The 20484-nt window shown below is 45.3% G+C and overlaps 1 protein-coding gene across 2 annotated transcripts in view; it reads left to right on the top strand.

The window, feature by feature from the left end:
• Positions 1-357: 357 nt before the first annotated feature.
• Positions 358-20484, top strand: part of TSPAN33 (tetraspanin 33) — a 68667-nt gene continuing 48540 nt past the window's right edge. The window contains exon 1 of one of the 2 annotated variants that reach the window (XM_073619340.1): positions 358-950. In XM_073619340.1, coding sequence (XP_073475441.1) covers positions 849-950 — 102 coding nt within the window. In that variant the 5' untranslated portion in view covers positions 358-848. The remainder of the gene's footprint in view (positions 951-20484) is intronic. The other variant, XM_073619339.1, reaches the window with a different exon arrangement.

The raw sequence follows: 20484 nt of genomic DNA on the forward strand, positions 1-20484 counted from the left end.
TGTCACACCGATCCTTTGCTGTCATCATATGGACTGTCACACCGATCCTCTGCTGTCACCATATGGACTGTCACACCGATCCTCTGCTGTCACCATATGGACTGTCACACCGATCCTCTGCTGTCATCATATGGACTGTCACACCGATCCTCTGCTGTCATCATATGGACTGTCACACCGATCCTTTGCTGTCACCATATGGACTGTCACACCGATCCTCTGCTGTCATCATATGGACTGTCACACCGATCCTTTGCTGTCATCATATGGACTGTCACACCGATCCTTTGCTGTCATCATATGGACTGTCACACCGATCCTCTGCTGTCACCATATGGCCTGTCACTCTGACTCTCTGCTGTCACCATATGGACTGTCACTCTGATCTCTGTGCTGTCACTATATGATCGGTCCCCACTGGTCTCTGTGCTGTAACAGGCTGTCACTCTATGGAATGTCGCTGTCTGTGGCCGTCGTGCTCTTCACGCTCCAGCGCCCCGCCGAGCAGTCACTGCCCCATACAGGTGTTCATTCCTTCCGTGGCTTCTCCTCCTGAGCGGCAGGCCCGGCCACCAATCACTTTTCAGGCTGTATTCCGAGGATCCAATCAGCAACAGGTGGTCGTCTGGTCCCCGCACGTTAGCCGTGGTGTGGAGCGCTGTCTGGGGTGATCGGGGCTCCTCTATGTACGGCTCATCTATAGGCGGACAATGGCCGGGGAGGTTGGAGGAGAGGAATGCTAGCGGTCGCTGTGCTCGGCCAGGCACCGATCTGCACACACACGTCCCCGGGGGTTGTGTACTACACACCGATCACATTCCATAGGAGCGGATCGGACGGGACCGGCCATGGCCAGGAGATCAACAGCAGCCAACGTCATCGGGGAGGACTTCTCGTTCGTCAGCCCGGTGGTGAAGTATTTGCTCTTCTTCTTCAACATGCTTTTCTGGGTGAGTGATGTGTACATTACACCGGGGCCACCTACCGCCCATTGCAGGCACAGATCGCCCCGTGTGTGCTGACAATGTCCCATGTCACTGAGCTGCTGTGTCACTGTCTGCAGGGAGGGGACCATTGCAAGGGCTTCCTATCAAGACATTCATTTTGTAGGTGTTTTCAATAGAAGTGTGATCTATGGTTATTAGAGGTAGGTACATATATAACTCAATGAGTATGACGACCCTGATCACACCTGAGCGATTGGAAGGGCGGTTCACGTCTGAGCGTCACTCCAAGCGTTAACCTTAGGTTCACATCTACACATTTTTTTTAGTGCGTTTTGCAGTTTGCGGAAACGCACTACAGTCCATTTCACATGGTTTCCTATGATACACGTTCACATCTATGCACTTCACAGCCGGTGCGTTTTTGGAAAGGGTCAGGGATTTCTTTTCCCCACATTTTGCGTGTAATAGGCTTCAGTGGAATCGCACCAGAAACGCAAGAGTTGTGTTTGTGATGCAATTTTTTATGTGTTCTATATCTTTCCGTTTAAGCACTTCCATACCGGGCCTATTCTGACACTTCTCTCCTACATGTAAAAATCATCATTCTTTGCTAGAAAATTACTCAGAACCCCCAAGTATTATGTTTTTTTTAGCAGACACCCTAGGGAATAAAATGACAGTCGTTGCAAGTTTTTATTTTGCATGGTATTTGCGCAACAATTTTTCAAATGCGTTTTTTTTTTGAAAAAAAAACAGTTTAATGAATTAAAAAATAACAAAACAGTAAAGTTAGCCCAATTTTTTTGTATAATGGGAAAGATGATATTACACTGAGTAAATAGGTACTCAACATGTCACGCTTTAAAATTGCACACACTCATGGAATGGTGCCAAACTTCGGTACTTAAAAATCTCCATAGGCGACGCTTTAAAATTTTTTACAGGTTACCTGTTTAGCGTTACAGAGGAGGTCTAGTACTAGAATTGTTGCTCACGCTTTAATGCACGCAGCGATACCTCACATGTGTGGTTTGAACGGCATTTACATATGTGGGCAAGACTTACGTGTGCGTTCGCTTCTGTGTGTGAGCACACGGGGACAGGGGCGCTTTAAATTAAACAAATGATATATTTTTACACTTTCTCTTTAAGACCCCTTTCACACTGAGCCGCCTTGGGTGTCAGCGGTAAAGCAGCGCTATTTTTAGCGCTGCTTTACCGTTGTTTTAGTGGCGCTATTCAGCTGCTAGAGGGGCAGTTTCAACCCCTTGCTAGTGGCCGGAAAGGGGTTAAATCCGCCTGCAAAGCACCGCTACAGCGGGCAGATTTGTATAGCAGCGCTGCCCCATTGTTTTCAATAGGGAGGAGCTGTGGAGGAGCATTGTATTCACCTCTCCTGCAAAGAAGCTGCTGGCAGGACGTTTTGTGATGCCCTGCCAGTGCAGCGCTGCAGTGTGAATGCCCCCGAGCCGCGATCTGTAACGTCGCGCCCGGGCCTCCGACGATCAAAGAGATGACTGGTGATCATCTGGTCACCGGAAATCTCTATGCTCGTCATCCGGCGGCGGCGTATTCTTTCTCCAGGTCCCCGATGGCACGGGAGAGCCCGGAGAAGCATCAGAGGGGGGGGTCTGTCCTTTCCCGTCGCCTGTACGAACGATCAAGCGGCAGAACTGGCGCTATAGCTGTAGCTGCAGGCATCATTCAGATATCCCCACTGAAAGTCAAAGACGTCATATGACGTCCTTGGGCTGGAAGTGGTTAAACACTGTATATAGCTGGTTGCTAAGGAGGAAGTCGGCTGCCGCATCCTTAACAGCTGATGAGTCATCAGCTGTCGGTTCCCCCGGCCAAAGCTGAATGTAAACAAAAAAATTGCCACCAAAAAAAAATTGCCCCCCATCCCCCGCTCCGGAACCATACCAGGCCGCATGCCCTCAACATTGGGGGGTGGTGCTTTGTGGAGGGGGCATGTTAATGGGGACAAGGGCCTCTTCCCGACAACCCTGGCCGGTGGTTGTGGGGGGTCTGCAGGCAGGGGGCTTATCAAAATCTGGAAGCCCCCTTTAACAAGGGGACCTCCAGATCCCGACCCCCTGTCACGTGACGTCACAAGGGGCAGGATCTCTGGGTGACATCACCAGATGGCCACGTCCCATGGCTATATAAGAAATGGCAGACAGCGGGAGCCGACACAATGGAGGCAGCCAGCGTCAGAGGAAGTCCATGTTTTTTTTATCCTTAGTGGGCAGCGGCGGCAGATGAAGACAACACCACCAGTAAGAGAAGAGGGAGCAGAAACATTGGAGGGAGAAGAAACCACCAGAGAGAGAGAAGAGGGAGAAGAAACCACCAGAGAGAGAGAAGAGGGGGAAGAAACCACCGAACAGAGAGAAGAGGGAGAAGAAACCACCGGAGAGAGAGAAGAGGGAGAAGAAACCACCGGAGAGAGAAGAGGGAGAAGAAAGCCCCAGAGAGAGAAGGGGGAGAAGTAACATTGGAGGGAGAAGACAGTGGAGGGAGAAGACAGTGGAGGGAGAAGAAAGCACCAGAGAGAGAAGGGGGAGAAGTAACATTGGAGGGAGAAGACAGCAGAGGGAGAAGAAACCACCAGAGAGATAAGAGGGAGGAGCAGAAAGTGGAGGGAGAAGAAACCAACAGAGAGAAAGAAGAGGGAGAAGAAACCACCAGAGAGAGAAGATGGAAAAGAAACCACCAGAGAAAGAAGAGGGAGAAGAAACCACCAGAGAGAGAGAAGAGGGAAAAGCAACCACCAGAGAGAGAAGAGGGAGAAGTAACATTGGAGGGAGAATACAGCGGAGGGAGAAGAAACCACCAGAGAGAGAGAAGAGGGCGAAGAAACCACCAGAGAGATAAGAGGGAGGAGCAGACAGTGAAGGGAGAAGAGGGCAAAGGGAGAAGAAACCACCAGAGAGATAAGAGGGAGGAGCAGACAGTGGAGGGAGAAGAAACCACCGAAGAGGGAGAAGAAACCACCAGAGAGACAGAGAAGAGGGAGAAGAAACCACCAGAGAGAGAGAGAAGAGGGAGAAGAAACCACCAGAGAGAGAAGAGGGAGAAGTAACATTGGAGGGAGAAGACAGTGGAGGGAGAAGAAACCACCAGAGAGAGAGAAGAGGGAGAAGAAACCACCAGATAGAGAAGAGGGAGGAGCAGACAGTGGAGGGAGAAGATGGCAGAGGGAGAAGAAACCACCAGGGAGGTAAAAGGGAGGAGCAGACAGTGGAGGGAGAAGACAGCGGAGGAAGAAGAAACCACCGGAGAGAGAGAAGAAGGAGAAGAAACCACCGTAGAGAGAATAGGGAAAAGAAACGATTTTTATTAAAAAGAGGGGGGTGCTCGTTCGTCCCCTCCCTTTCCTGACCTGCCGGGCTGCATGCTCGGATAAGGGTCTGTTATTGATTTTGGGGGGGACCCCACACCAATTTTTATTTAAATGTTGGCATGGGGGTGTCCCCTCAAAATCCATCCCAGACCCGAAGGGCTTTTTTTTCACCTTTTTTTTACACTCAGCTGATGACTCATCAGTTGTTAAGGACGCGGCGACAACCAGCTTCCCGGCCTGCTCCTTAGCAACCAGCTATATACAGAGAAGAAAACGTAAAATGCATGAAACCTGCATGCAAAAACGAGGGTTTAAAAACGAACAAAAAACACGCCGAAAATAAGAGAGCAAGCACAGCAGCATAGATGTGCACCTAGAGTTAAGGATAAGTTCACCTTTAGCCCTGGTTCACACTGATGCAATGTGGGAAACGCACAACATTCGCTGCATTTTCCCACATCGCACTCCAAAGCAATCGCACGGCTTCCATACGATCTGCTGAGGGTGTCAATGTTAGAATAACAAAACAGATCGCAAAAACACTGTGCGATTGCCAGAATCGCATCGCATGGGTGTGAACACCTATTGCAGTCTCATTCAGATGCGGGGAAAAAAAGGGTTCTGCACCATGTTGGTGCGGATGCAATTTCAGCCATACAAAATGTATGACTCAAATCGCGCCGCACAGAAATTGCATGTGAAGTGCACAAGAATGCGGTGGGAATCACACGCAGTGTTTTGCGTGCACCAATGTGAACCCCCAGGCTTTTAAGGAAAAAAATAATAAATGCACATATTTTTGCAGAAAAAAAATTGCATGTATTAATTTATCCTAGACGAGCCTGCAAAGCATTGGAGATGCAGTCAGTGGATCACGGGTGCAATGTCAGGCTCCTGCAGAAGCGCCCTCCAGCTTTCTGTCCTATGGCTTTCAGTTACAAAGCTGGAGGAAGAGTGAATTGACTACAAGTACTCAGATCACTCCTAGTACATTGAGAACTACAAGGCTTCCTGCTGTGGTGGCAGACTGGACACGGCTTTGCGGGCGGAGCCCCCACACAGCCACGTCGATTTTTAAATGTGACAGCGGCTGCAGAGAAGAATCCCCGCTCATTATAGGGGGGAACAGGTGAAGGGGGTGAGCAGGGCAGGTACTGGAACACGTTTACATGTGACACTCCATATTTAGGATGTAACATGTAAACTCCTCCTTTAGCCTGGGTTTACACTGCTGCTGTGCAAGACACTGCGTGTAATTCGCATAGGAATCGCAGCACATTCCTGTGCGTATTACATGCCATGTCTCTGGGGTGCGATTTGTGCAGGACCCTTTTTTTTGTCCACACCAGAATCAGATCACATGAGTGTTCACACCCATGTGATCAGATTCTGCGAATTGCGCTGCGTTTTGCAAACCGATTGTACACCCCGCAAACGGTTCGCATTGACGGGTTGCAATTTAGATGTGGTGCCGAATCCACAGTGAATTTGCACTACATCTAGTGTGAACCTAGGCTTAACCATTACAGCTCCAGAAGGTTTTACCCCCTTCATGACCAGACCATTTTTTGCAGCACTGCGCTATTTTAAGTTGCAATTGCATAGCACCCAAACAAAATGTATGTCCTTTTTTTTTCTCACATGAATAGAGCTTTTTTTTTTTTTTTTGGTGGTATTTGTTTACCACTGGGTTTTTTATTACTTTTTATTATATAAACGAAAATAGACCATAAATTTGGAAAAAAACAAAAACAACATTTTCTACTTTCTGTTATAAAACATATCCAGTAAAATAATAAAAAAAATCTAATTTCTTCATCGTTTTGGGCCAAAATGTATTCTGCTACATGTTTTTGATAAAAAAAAATGCCAATATGTGTATGTTGATTGGTTTGCGTGAAAGTTATAGCATCTACAAACTATAGTGTATATATACTGTAATTTTTATTTTTAATCTTTTTTATACTACTAATTAGTGACTTATAATGGGACAGGGATAGTGCGGTGAACAATCTGACACTAACTGATGCTGGAGGGGACTGACTGCCACTGACATCACCAGTGACATTAATACAGTGTTCACTGATAATACTATACACTGTCACTGTACTAATGACACTGGCTGGGAAGGGGTTAACATCTAGGGGCCACCAAGGGGTTAAATGTGTGCCTAACTGTGTAATGTGTGTACAGTGTGCTGCTTTTTACTAAAGACCTCTCAGTTTTGCAAAGCAGGGGTGGGACTGACAGATCGCTCCCTCTGTACAGAGCTCTGTGTTGGTAAACCCGACTCCTGTGTCACTGGATTTGATGGACAACAGCGGGAGCCAATCTATCCAGTGAGCACCCGAGACATCAGCTGGAGCTGCTGTGCTTGTCCCCGTCGCTGGAATGATCAGGTTTAGGTAAGAAAAAGGGGGGCTCTAGGGGGCAGCTGCAGCACAAAAGGTTTTTCACCTTAATGCATTAAGGTGAAAAACCTTGAGGGTTTACAACTCCTTTAAGATAATTAAACAACTAGCCACCCAGACAATTTTGTGATTAATCAGCAAACTCACTCCAGGTCAGACTGCCCAGGCTCAAGGTCACAACAAAGTATATTACACATTATCGTAACATCCCACAATAGTTTGCTAGCAGACAGACTGAAACAATAGGTGAGTTAATTAGCACAATAAACACATAACAAACGGTGATCTCACCCCACCTCAGACTAGTAGGCAACAGAAGACCCAGGCTTTCCAGATCTCATTAACCAGCTTTCTTTTCACATACATCTATTTACTGAGTTTAAGTTGGCAAAGACCATCATGGCTTCCTTGACTGTTAAATGTAAAAATGTCCTTTTGCATTATATAACAGGACATCTTCCTAAATGCTTGTAGCTCCCTTGAATGCCAGGGCTCATAGTCAGTAGGCAAGAGGCTAGCCTGCAGTCCCCTCCAAAAGCCTCTGTCCTGGCTGAGTCTGTCACACTACACTCTCTCAATTAACATGGACTTAATCCTTGTGCTGCTAACATTGGTAAATGGACAGGAAAGTATATCATATTTACTTGTTTTAAACTTATTTTTTTTACATTTTTTCAGTTACTTCCTGGTTTTCAGGTCTAGGCAGATAATGTCATACGTCCCAGGAGTATTCAGGAGGGGAGGGAGGGTTCTCAGCTAAGCCAATGCCTGAGCTAAGGGCAGATGGATTCCAGGAAGTAAATTCTAAATTAATCATCTGCCCTTATTTAAGATGGCCACTGTAAGAAATACCAGAGGGTGTTTTTACAAAAAGAATTCTCAGCTAAATGAAGCATGGAGACATAGATGAATGGGTGAGTTTGCTTTGAATATTAACTGTGAATTCAATGAAAAAAAAGGGGAAAGAGGTTTCTAGGAACCCCCGTTTCCTCATGGGGCTATGACAGGAGGCAGTTTCCTGAGGCAGCAGGGAGCCTAAGGTATAGTGTTCTGAGGTGAGGTCATGTGGCCTATGGGGTTAGGTCACCTGACCTTCTTCAGAATGTTCCAGAACCATTGAGAATTGTAAAGCTTGCAAAGATTTCTGATACAGCTTGAGACATGGTGGCTAAGCTGCTTTGAGTAATGTCATTCTTGAAATGTTATTTCTTTATTTAATTCTGTCATATCTTTTAACCCTTTCATGCCTAAGCCTTTTTCTGACATTTGTTGCTTTCAAGTTAAAATCTGTATTTTGTACTAGAAAATTACTTAGAACTCCCAAACATTATGTAATAATTTCTTAGCAGAGACCCTGGAGAATAAAATGGCGATCGTTGCAATATTTTATGTCACATGGTATTTGCGCAGCGGTCTTTCAAACGCATTTTTTTGGGGGGAAAAAGACACTTTCATGAATTAAAAAAAAAACAAAAACAGTAAAGTTAGCTCAACTATTTTGTACAATGTGAAAGATGATGTTACGCCGAGTAAACAGACATGCTTTGAAATTGCCCACACTCGTGGAATGGCAACAAACGACGGTACTTAAAAATCTCTATTTCTCCGTGATGCTGTAAAAATTTCTACAGGTTACCTGTTTAGAGTTATAGAGGAGGTGTGTGCTAGAATTATTGAATCATTTAATTTTGTTTAATTATTTAATTGTTTTTTTTTGTTTTTGTTTTTTTTTTTTACACAGTCTCTTTAAAAAAAAAAAAAATTCTGATACTTTTTATTGCTGTCACAAGAAATGTAAACCTCCCTTGTGACAGTAATAGTCAGTGACAGGTACTCTTTATGAAGGGTCCCCCAGATACTTCCTTTGCACTTAAAAGCATTCAAAACGTTAAGTTTGGCAGTTTTGAATGCTGTAATTTTTTTTAAATTTGTCGCTTTTAATTCTTCTGTAAACCAGAAGTGATGTCATGACGTCGTTTCCTGGGTTACTAGATCCGAGACCCGATCAAAGCCGATTCCGGCTTCGTTCGAGTTTTTCGGCCAGCCGGTGGACGTGCCGTCTGGTCGCTCAGGCCTCTCGCGGTGGGATGGGGAAGGCGGCGGGGGAGGGGGACGGCGCCTCCGGCTCTTTGGGATAACAGCCAACCGGCTTTTAGCCGCATTGGTTGTTATCCCAAGAAAGCCGACTGTTTGCTCTAAAAAACGGTACGGGGGTGATGCGTGCAGCTGCATTCATCACCCGGTACAACCCCTTCAAGCCGAGGCTGCATATTTGCGTACGGTCGGTGTGAAGGTGTTAAACCAATAATAAACGGCCGCGGCCAATTATTTATCCAAGCCTGGTGTCCGGTGTATTCTTTTATTTGGTTGTATACCTTCCTGCTTGTTGTCCCATAGCATTTTTGGTTTGTGGTGCTCAGATGCAGGGCAGTACCTCTTTAACTGCAGTTTACTATCACTTTAAGTGTGTAAGCGCCATATCTTTATATCTATTGGCATCTGTATTAGTGAATCATTCCATTTAAAGAGGCAGCTACACAATACTGCAAGGTTTTGGAATAGTTTTTTTAGAACTGGATTTCATATATACATTTTTTTTTTTTGGAGATTGTTCTTTGGAATTACATTGGGGTAGCACCACACATTTGGTTTTATCACACTGTGTTTTCATAGCTGCAGCGATCGAACGTTGCTTTGTAATCGGCTGTAGCGGGATGTATTATTACTATATTTAGCAAGCTCTTACATGCACTAAATGGTATGTGTGTTATGACATTTCCATGGTAACTTTTAAATACTGAAGTGACCATGTATATTACTAAATAGCAGTTTGACAATTGTAACTAACAGTTGTCAAACTAAAGGAACAACTAAGTAACTATGTCAGTGCTCTCAGGATTTGTGAAGTTTCCTTGTTAGGTTTTTCACTGTACTTTTGTAAACACACAGTTGTTCAAGAACAGTTTGCAGAGCTGAAGGCATTGCTGTTGCTAGTGAACACTTGGAGAATACAGAACTAGAGGATGACAAGCAGTTTCATCGGCACTTAGAGATGTCATTTTATGAGTTAAAGTGTTACTAAACCCAGGACCCTGCATTCACTATATCTGGTCTCCCACAGCACACACAACATGGAAATGTGATTATTTTAGTAAATATAAACTGCTAAAAGCCTTTTCTCGTCAGCAGTTAGAGCAGTCTTGTGACTTCTATCAGTGTCTAGTTGCTTGTAGGAGGAGTTTTCATTCTCCCCTGATTGTCCTATGAGGCTGCAGGACCCCTTCCCTGTTGGGAAGGGTTAACAGCTAGGGCAATCAAAGGGTTAAATGTCTAACCAGTGTTTATGTATGTACTATGTGCTGCTTTCACTAAGGGGTGTGCTGTGCAGGGAAACAAATTTCAGCACATCCCTGCTAACAGGACAGAGCTCTGCCTTGTTTACATAGGCAGTGTGTCTCCTTCCCGACCAGTGGGTGCCAGTGGTCATCCATTGGGCAGCACACGCTGATGTGCTTCTGCAGTGACAAATCACAGCAGAAGCAGCGTGCGCATGCCCCCTACCTGGAAGGACAGAATCACGCTTATATATGTGATTCTATGCAGAACAGACATCCTGTAGCAGTAAATGGGGCAGGTGATGAAAGTTGCTTATGTGGCTAAAGTTGCGCTGTACGGCGTGGCTTCAGAGTCGGGCGACTTTGAAGTCACCCCTGTGTGAAGCCACAGTTAATAAACACAAAAATGACTGGAGCTCCTCTTTAACATAGTGTTGCTCCAGAACAATAGAAATTTGGGACCTCAGTATGAAAATGCTGTAGCACACCTAATCTAATGTCATTTGTTGTGCATTCATTCTCATTCTACTTTTCCCATGTTCACTCTGAAAATATTCAACTAAAAAAAGACAGCGTCGCTGTACAATCATGATTTCTCTAAAAATGTACCTAGATTTTATTTCTCATTAATTATTTTTATTAATTATTATTTTAATCTCAACCAAAATATGCCTCATATTTTGGCTCCTTTCTATAGGGAGCACTAAAGTTTGTGAATTAAATTTTTATCTGAAATACAAAATAGCTGGTAACATAAAGTACTATTGTATAGAGAAAATCATTTTTGATCCTTCAAATGAGAAAATAACCATAGTAATTAAAATACCATGTGTTAAGCTGTAGCGAACTGACCCGGTCAGAGAAGCTTTTCAATCAATAACAAGCCATTCTGGCAATAATTTAAGTTTGTCACCTGTTCCATTACACAGTGCTTTACCAGAATATTACTTGATTTGGATGAATTGCCTCCATATAGTTAAAAGCTAAGTTTATATTTAAAAAAATGATATATGCACATATAATTGCAGGTAAAAATAATGTGCATTTAGGCCTCATGCACACTGTACTGATGTATGAGCTTCAGACATTCCTGGCAAAAAAGGATGGGCTGTAGATCACTTGCGCGTATTTGCGAGTATTTGAGCGTATGCACACACAAGCAGGAAGCAAGGCATGCATGCATATTCATACACATTTGCGAGTATTTGCACGTATTTGTGAGTAAACGCACACAAATATTGATCGGCAACTCAAATTTCTTTTTTTTATTGATCAATACACAGCTCTTGTTTATACGTCTGTGTGTACAGGCACATTGTAAACAATTGGCTGCATTTTAGATCAGTAAAAAAATTCTGTACTCAGCGTTTTCAAGTTTCAATATGCAAGAAGTCTTTAATATTTATTTTACTAGAGCTTGCAGAGAATTGCATCAACAATCAGCAGATCATGGGTGTAGTGTCGTGCTCCTGCACAGTCTACCTCTAGCTTTGTGCCCGTAGCTCTGTACGGGCATTCAGTTACAAAGCTAGTCGAAGACCGAATGAACGCTGAGCAGTGCGCTCGCAGCACATTCAAACTACAAGTACGTCTGCCGCATTGGCAGACTTTACTTGTAGTGTTTTCATTCACATGAATCTCTGAATGAATGACGAGGCTGTGTTTTCAAAAAAGGGCAGCAGGTGCGGGGAGAGGATCCCCCGCTTACTGTCACAGAGAAGGGAATAGGAGCATTACACCAGAAATATGGATGTAACATTTACATTGCTCCTTAAGGTGAACTTATCCTTTAAGCTATTCATACACATATAGATTTTTCTCATTCACCCTGTGGTTCGTAGAAGAGAAATCTAATAGAAACCTCTGTGCATGCTAAACAACATGGATGAAGGATCCTTACCAGCCAGCTATTGTATTTTGGCAATCAGCACCCACAGCTATCTTTATACCCAAGCAGTCACTGTATCTGTTGAATGCAGTAAAATTTTCCACCCAGCAAGCAAATGTTGAATAAAATGAAAAAAACTTTACTGGCTTATTGGGCATCCTAGTATGGAACAACATTGTAGTTTATTTGTTGGTCTAAAATGGGTCTCCAAACTTTGGTCTGCGGGCCAAATCGCATGTCAAATCGTACCAATGTGAACAAGGGCTAATAGAGTATTCTGTATTCTATGCAAGAAGGGGCTTTGATGTGCAAGAAGGGGGATCTTAAATGTAAGGTGGGACTCTGATGTGCAGGAAAGGAGATCTGATGTGCAAAAAGGGGATCTGATGAGCAGGAAGGGGGATCTTATATGCAAGGGGGGGCTCTGATGTGCAAGAAAGGGGATCTGATGTGCAAGAAAGGGGCTCTGGTGTGCAAGAAGGGGGCTCTGATATGCAAGAAAGGGGATCTGATGTGCAAAAAAGGGAATCTTATATGCAAGGGGGGTCTCTGATGTGCAAAAAAGTGGGGATCTGATGTGCAAAAACGTTGCTCTGGTGTGCAAGAAGGGGGCTCTGGTGTGCAAGAAAGGGGATCTGATGTGCAAGAAAGGGGATTTGATGTGCAAGAAGGGGGCTCTGGTGTGCAAGAAGGGGGCTCTGATGTGCAGGAAAGGGGGTCTTATATGCAAGGGGGGGCTCTGATGTGCAAGAAGGGGGATCTAATGTGCAAGGGGGGGCTCTGATGTGCAAAGGGGGGCTCTGATGTGCAAGAAGGGTCTCTGATGACCAAGAAGGGGGATCGGATGTGCAGGAAGGGGGATATTATATGCCAGGAGGGGCTTTGATGTGCAAGAAAGGGGCTCTGATGTGCAAGAAGGGGGATCTGATGTGCAGGAAGTGGGGGTCTTATATGCAAGGGGGAGCTCTGATGTGCAAGAAAAGGGATCTTATATGTTCTAATGTGAAAGCCCTCTTATGTAAAAATGGGGTTTTCTGATGTTATGGGGCTTATAATATAAAGTTATTTCTTGTTTTATGTATTTAAATGTTATTAATTCAATTTTAAAACCAATTTTCTGCCCACAAATATTTAAAACTTTTTCAGTGTGGCCCTCTTACTGAAAAGTTTGGGGAACCCTGGTCTTAAATTTTAAGACCTTTTAATAGATCTTATTTTTATCATGTCAGCTTGTATAAATACTAAGAAGTACCTGATTGTGTTTAGCTCTGTTTACTGTGGCCCTCTATACATGGTCCTTTTATTTCCCTATATTTCCTATTTTCCTTTGATGAAAAGGTGTGAGGTTTCCAAATTCATGGTTTAAACTACTTGGTCTGGAAAGGGTAGTGTCACTGTGTGTGTTAGAGGAGACGGCTGAAGAATTGTGGTAAAGCCCTTTAGGAATGTTTTCAAGCTCTTTAGTGGTTGTTGGAGAACCGAGAACGCTATCAAATGAACGATCGTGAGGAGAGGTGTAAGTGATACCCATGTGATCTCTACAGTTTCTCATTGATTGTCTTTACTCCCCAGAGTCCATATTCTATTGTCTTGGCTGCAGAATGCATAGGAGTAGAGTGATACTCCCTTTGTTTTTGTTAAAAGAACTATTTTACAATTCGTTTAATATTAGTATAGGTATATTACAACTTTGGTCCAATTTAATACTGCCATCTGTAGTATTGTACTGCTGCTCACACATTGCAGAATTTACATTTGGGTTGGTCCTAGTATGGATTCATCTTGCCGCAAGCAGAAGCATTGAAACAATTTATCAGACTGATTTACTACAGGATTGCAGATTGAGCCATAAATTCCCACTTTACTGCTCAGAATTACCGCTATGCCAATGAGAAACAACACTGATCACTCACTTGTTTAAAGATTTAAAGCAGAACTTCCCTCTCTCAATCAGCAGTAACTATTTTTAATCCTTATGCTGCTAGCATTAGTACGTGGATAGGAAAGTATATCATATTTACTTGTTTTAAACTTTTTTTTAATATGTCACTTCCTGGTTTCCAGGCCTAGGCAAATGATGTCATACATCCCAGGAGTCTTCATTAGGGGAGGAGGAGTTTTCTCAGCTAAACACACCCTCCTGCATGCATGCCTGGGCTAAGGACAGATGGATTCAATGAAGGAAATGTTACATGAATCATCTGCCCTTACTCAAGATGAACACAGCCAGAAATGCTAGGGAGTGTTTTTCAAAGGATTTCTCAGCAAAAAAAAAAAACATGGAGACATCACTGGTTTGCATTTGCTTTGAATATTAAAAATGAATTTGAGTGTTTGTTAACCCCCAAAAAAAAAATAATTCATATCCTGGTCCCTTAAAGCAGATTAAACAGCACAGTGCTTGTGCTTTGTAATCTGCCCCTCTCTAAACTGTTAAAAAAACTTCCCTGAACCTGCCACTTCCTGTATGCCTTCTCTATACCGACCACGAAAATCATGACTGCTGTTGTCAGAGTGCGTCCCTCTGTCATACGCTGCTGTCCCCTCTGCTCTCCTCTCTCACCCCCTCCTTCCTGCCTGTCATCTCCCTCTCTCTGTCTGTCTCCGCTCAGCCTGGCACCCCCGCCACCCCCCCCCGTGAACCCCCCACCCCCCCGCTGCTATTATTGAAGAAAAAAACTAAAAACTACAATTGTCACTGGCAGTCACTCAATTAGAGGCTGGCATACCACTCTGTGTAAATCATTTTAAAAAATTAGCAGTGTAAATACCGGTTTTGAGCTGTCTTCAGGCCGGTCACGTGACTCGTGGCCGATTTACAGCTACGAGACAAAGCTTCTGAGGGAGGAGCCGAGCGGCCACGTGATCTCCCCGGCTGATGTCAGAGGGAAATCACGGCTCCTCCCGCAGAAGCAATCCATCGGAGCTAAAAAGCGGCTGCGAGTCATGTGACCGGCCTGAAGACAGCTGAAAATCGGTATTTACACTGCTCGTTTTTTAAAATGACATGCATAGTGTCCTATGCCAGGCTCTAATAGAGGGTCTGGCATAGACTTATACAAATTTTGGTCTGTGGTGCTCAGATGCAGTGTAGTTCCACTTTAAGTGGGAAAATATGGCATGTACTAAATTAAAGGCTAAATATAGTCAAACGTTATAAAAAGAAAAGGCATGGCCCTTACTCTCATAACGAGGTTTCCCATGTGCTGATGGCTGCTGATCTCCCTCTACAGCCTTAATCCTCTAATGCTTTAAAGTTTAAAGTGATTGTAAAGTCTTGTTTTATTTTTCTATTAAATTAATTAACATGTTATACTTGCCTCCTCTGTGCATTTGGATTTGCACAGAGCAGCCTGGATCCTCCTCTTCTCGGGCCCCTGGCTGGAGCTCCTGGCAAGCAGCTTGCTATGGGGGCACTGAGCAGAGCTGCAGCTTCCGTGTGTCCATTCAGACATGGAGCTGCGGCCGGCCCTGCTCCCTCTCCTGATTGGCTAACTGAGCTTGATTGATAGCACTGGAAGCCAATTGCGCCGCTGCTGTGTCTCAGCCAATCAGGAGGGAGAGTCCCGTATGGCCGAGGGACTTGTGGACATCGCTGGATAGAAATGGGGCTCAGGTAAGTATTAGGGGGGCTGCTGCACACAGAATGTTTTTTATCTTAATCCATAGAATGCATTTATTACCACTTTAATAGACTTGAGGAACCAGTCACTGCCACTTATCAAGTGTGGTAACTATGTCTGCTTTTTCTGCCCTCTTTCTCCACTCATAGAAGCTGTAATATAACATCCATGAGTGAAAAACAATCTACTGTATGAATGGAGGAAGGGTGGGTCAGGTGATTTAAAAAGTCTGCCTTCCCCATTTATAGCTTTTCATTCATAAAAGCTGAAGTACAACTTCTAAGAATGGAGCAGGAGGGTGGGAAGGGCAGGTATGGTCGGCATTCTTGATGAGTTCATGTCACAGGTTCCTCAGCTCTATTAACCCCTGCATCACCAGAAGATTGCCAATATAGGGGTGTATCAGAGGAGAGAAGATTTCAACTAAAGCAGCAACCATCAGCACAAGGAACATTTTACATTGACCGTAAGTACTGTCCCTTGTGCTGATTTAAAAAACGTTTGACTAAATTTAAGCCTAGTACACACAGGCCAAATATCGTATGGCATCGGCAAGTTTAATAAAAACCGTCTGACATTCGGCCCGTGTGTACGGCAGCTGCCAAAAGAAGCCAGCCAATCGGCCAGCTTCTGTCGAAGGAGCATGACCGAAAAAGGTCTGCTGATCAGCATCCAATCAGCTCTGAGAGTGCTAACCGGCATGTTCTGGTGGGGGGAACACAATTGCATAGCAGGGGAGATCGCTGTAGAGTGAGCTCTTCAGTTTTTTTTTTTCCCTTTAGCCTGCTGGGTTGAATGAAAACAAAAACTAGTAGTGGATACCAGGCTTTAGGCTTTACAGAATTATTAATTAGCTGCTGTATTGACTTCTGTGAGTTTCTGCTACTAGAGGGTCACAAAAACAGAAACTGCTGCAAATCTTTGGACAAATGTAAGGCATGCTAATGTGCATTGGGTAGGTGCCTGATACAAGGACTTTTACTTACCTGATCCTCCGCCTCCCCCCGCAGCCAGCTCTCAACTCTTTTTTGACCCTCTGATTTGTGGGTAGTCCCTCAGCATCCTCACATATAATGCAGAGCTATTAGTAGGGATCAAGTCCAAACCTACCTGAGCTATCCTGCCAGGAAGCTGTCAAACATAAAAGCCAATCATAGGCGGCGGTGGCATTCCCCTCCCGCCGCATATATGCAAGGGGTATGTATACATGCAGCTGAGGGGTGGGGAATGCTGCCCTGGCCTCCTGTCGGCTTTGACAGCATTTCCGGCGAGGTAGCTCAGGGGGTTCGGACTTGTGTCTGAAGACAGCTGAGCTTATCACTGTCTTTTAGCTAATGGCTTTTGGTTCAGCTTTAACCACTGCAGCCCCGGAAGATTTAGCTGCTCAATGACCAGAGCATTTTTTGCGATTCGCCACTGCGTCGCTTTAACTGACAATTGCGCTGTCGTGCGACGCTGTAACCAAACAAAATTGGCATCCTTTTTTTCCCACAAACAGAGCTTTCTTTTGGTGGTATTTGATCATCTCTGCGGTTTTTATTTTTTGCGCTATAAACAAAAAAAAAGCGACAATTTTGAAAAAACACAATATTTTGAAGTTTTTGCTATAATAAATATCCCCAATTTTTTTTTTTCTCAATTTATGCTGATATGTATTCTTCTACATATTTTTGGGGGAAAAAATCACAATAAGCGTATATTGATTGGTTTGTGCAAAAGTTATAGCATTTACAAAATAGGGGATAGATTTATGGCATTTTTATTATTCTTTTTTTTTTTTTTACTAGTAATGGCAGCGATTTTTATCGTGACTGCAACATTATGGCGGATTCATCGGACACTTTTGACACATTTTTGGGACCATTGACAATTATACAGCAATCAGTGCTTTAAAAATGCACTGATTACTGTATAAATGTCACTGGCAGGGAAGAGGTTAACACTAGGGGGTGATCAAGGGGTTGACTGTGTTCCATGACTGTGTGTTCTAACTGTAGGGGGAGGGGACTGAATAAAGGGGATGACAGATCGTGGTTCCTAGCAGTGCCGGGACAAGGTCATCCGGTGCCCAGGGCGAAGATGAAAAACTGCGCCCCCCCCCTGTGAAAAGCTACAGCGCCTACAGACGATGGGATCTATACTAATGCATCAGTGACAGTGCATTAACCCCCTTCCTGCTGCATATTACCAATACCATTGCTAATTAAGCAAACTCCCCTCAGAGATTGCAGACATGCTACAATAGATCAATGCAGTCTCACCAGTGCCCATCAAATGCAGCCTACCGCTGTGCCTATCAATGCTGCCTCACTATGCCCATAATTGCAGCCTCACTGTGCCCATAATCGCAGCCTCTGTGACCATAATCGCAGCCTCTCTGTGCCCATAGTTTCAGCCTCTCTCTTTGTGCCCATAATCGCAGCCTCTGTGTCCATAATCGCAGCCTCTCTGTGCCCATAGTTGCAGCCTCTGTGCCCATAATCGCAGCCTCTCTGTGCCCATAGTTTCAGCCTCTCTCTTTGTGCCCATAATCGCAGCCTCTGTGCCCATAATCGCAGCCTCTCTGTGCCCATAGTTTCAGCCTCTCTCTCTGTGCCCATAATCGCAGCCTCTGTGACCATAATTGCAGCCTCTCTGTGACCATAATCGCAACCTCTGTGCCCATAATCGCAGCCTCTGTGCCCATAATTGCAGCCTCTCTGTGCCCATAATTGCAGCCTCTCTGTGCCCATAATTGCAGCCTCTCTGTGCCCATAATTGCAGCCTCTCTGTGCCCATAATCGCAGCCTCTGTGACCATAATCGCAGCCTCTGTGACCATAATCACAGCCTGTGTGACCATAATCGCAGCCTCTCTCTCTGTGACCATAATCGCAGCCTCTGTGCCCATAATTGCAGCCTCTGTGCCCATAATTGCAGCCTCTGTGCCCATAATTGCAGCCTCTCTGTGACCATAATCGCAGCCTCTCTGTGACCATAATCGCAGCCTCTCTGTGACCATAATCGCAGCCTCTGTGACCATAATCACAGCCTGTGTGACCATAATCGCAGCCTTTCTCTCTCTGACCATAATCGCAGCCTCTGTGACCATAATCGCAGCCTGTGTGACCATAATCGCAGCCTCTCTCTCTGTGAATATAATCGCAGCCTCTCTGACCATAATCACAGCCTGTGTGACCATAATCGCAGCCTATGTGCCCATAATTGCAGCCTCTCTGTGCCCATAATCGCAGCCTCTCTGTGCCCATAATTGCAGCCTCTCTGTGCCCATAATTGCAGCCTCTCTGTGACCATAATCGCAGCCTCTGTGACCATAATTGCAGCCTGTGTGATCATAATTGCAACCTCTCTGTGACCATAATCGCAGCCTCTGTGACCATAATTGCAGCCTCTCTGTGCCCATAATTGCAGCCTCTCTGTGCCCATAATCGCAGCCTCTCTGTGACCATAATTGCAGCCTCTGTGACCATAATCACAGCCTCTGTGCCCATAATCGCAGCCTCTGTGCCCATAATTGCAGCCTCTCTGTGCCCATAATTGCAGCCTCTCTGTGACCATAATCGCAGCCTCTGTGACCATAATCGCAGCCTGTGTGACCATAATCGCAGCCTCTCTCTCTGTGACCATATTTTCAGCCTCACTTTGCCTATGAATGCAGACTCACCATAGCCTGCCCTGGATGGATCACATCTCCGACATCTCTTGCAGCGCTGTGTGTCACACAGCTGGGTCTGTGTGTGTGTTCGGCGGCGTAACAAGGTCCCGCCCCCCTAGACTGGCTCGTGTGATAGGCGGAACACTGGTTCAATCTGCTACCACATGAGCCAGTCTAAGGGGGCGGGTCCTTTTTACGGCGCCGCCGAACACACACACAGACCCAGCTGTGTGACACACAGCGCTCCCGGCGCTGTGTGTCAAAGAAGTGGAGGAGGTGGGAGGGGAGCGCTGCAGCCACAGATCAAAGCAGTCTGTAGCGTGGCCTCTACTGCGCCCCCCTTCCTCCAGTAAATGGTCCCACCCAGGGCATCCGCCCCTTCTGCCCACCCCTTGTACCGGCCCTGGTTCCTAGCTGCCTCTCCTCACGGAACAGGGATTTGTGTGTTTACACGCACGCGTCTCTGTTCTGCCTCTCGTGCCCGCAATCACTCGCAGCCGGCGGTCATCGCGATCGTCGGCCACGAGCATCGGCACCCCCGCAGTGCAGAGGGTGCGTGGGCACGCCTCCTCCTTTCCCGCTTAAAGGAGCTGATGTATAGCTATGATGGCTCGCGGGATCGTGCCGACCTGCCGCAGTATAATAACGGCGGCTGGTCGGCAAGTGGTTAATGATGGAATTACATATACAAATGCGTAGATCTGTATGCTTCACCCTCTTAAGTCTCATTTACACAGGTCATACTACAGCGTACGCCGATGTGAGAGCTGTGTTTACCCGCACAGAAATGCACAGGGTGTTCCATACATCCCTGTGCAGGCAGTCCCATTCATGTCAATTGGGACACAGCGGCTGCACAGATACAGCCACTGCTCCCAATTGGCATACTGTCTGCATTCGGGCCTGAGCACAGGCACCCACACACATGTCAAATTGGGAGCTGCGTCTGTGTCTGTGCAGTCATTGAGTTCCAAATGACATCAATGGGACTACCTGCATGGGGATGCACGGAACACCTGTACATCCCTGCGTGGGTAAACGTGGCCCGCACACGGGCTGTGGTATGCCCCATGTACGCGAGGCCTTACTGGTACCCTTGATACCAGTGATGCTACTGATTTTCCCTCCTGGCAAACTTCTCATATATATATATATATATATATATATATATATATATATATATATATATAATGAATGTGCTTCCACTATGGAGGCTCTCAAAATTTAAAGTTAGGCCTAGAGATACCGGGGTGCCTTGACGGGGCTCTGTGGCTTACACG

The sequence above is a fragment of the Aquarana catesbeiana genome, linkage group LG03, assembly GCF_042186555.1.
Source record: "Aquarana catesbeiana isolate 2022-GZ linkage group LG03, ASM4218655v1, whole genome shotgun sequence".
NCBI classification, from domain to species: domain Eukaryota; kingdom Metazoa; phylum Chordata; class Amphibia; order Anura; family Ranidae; genus Aquarana; species Aquarana catesbeiana.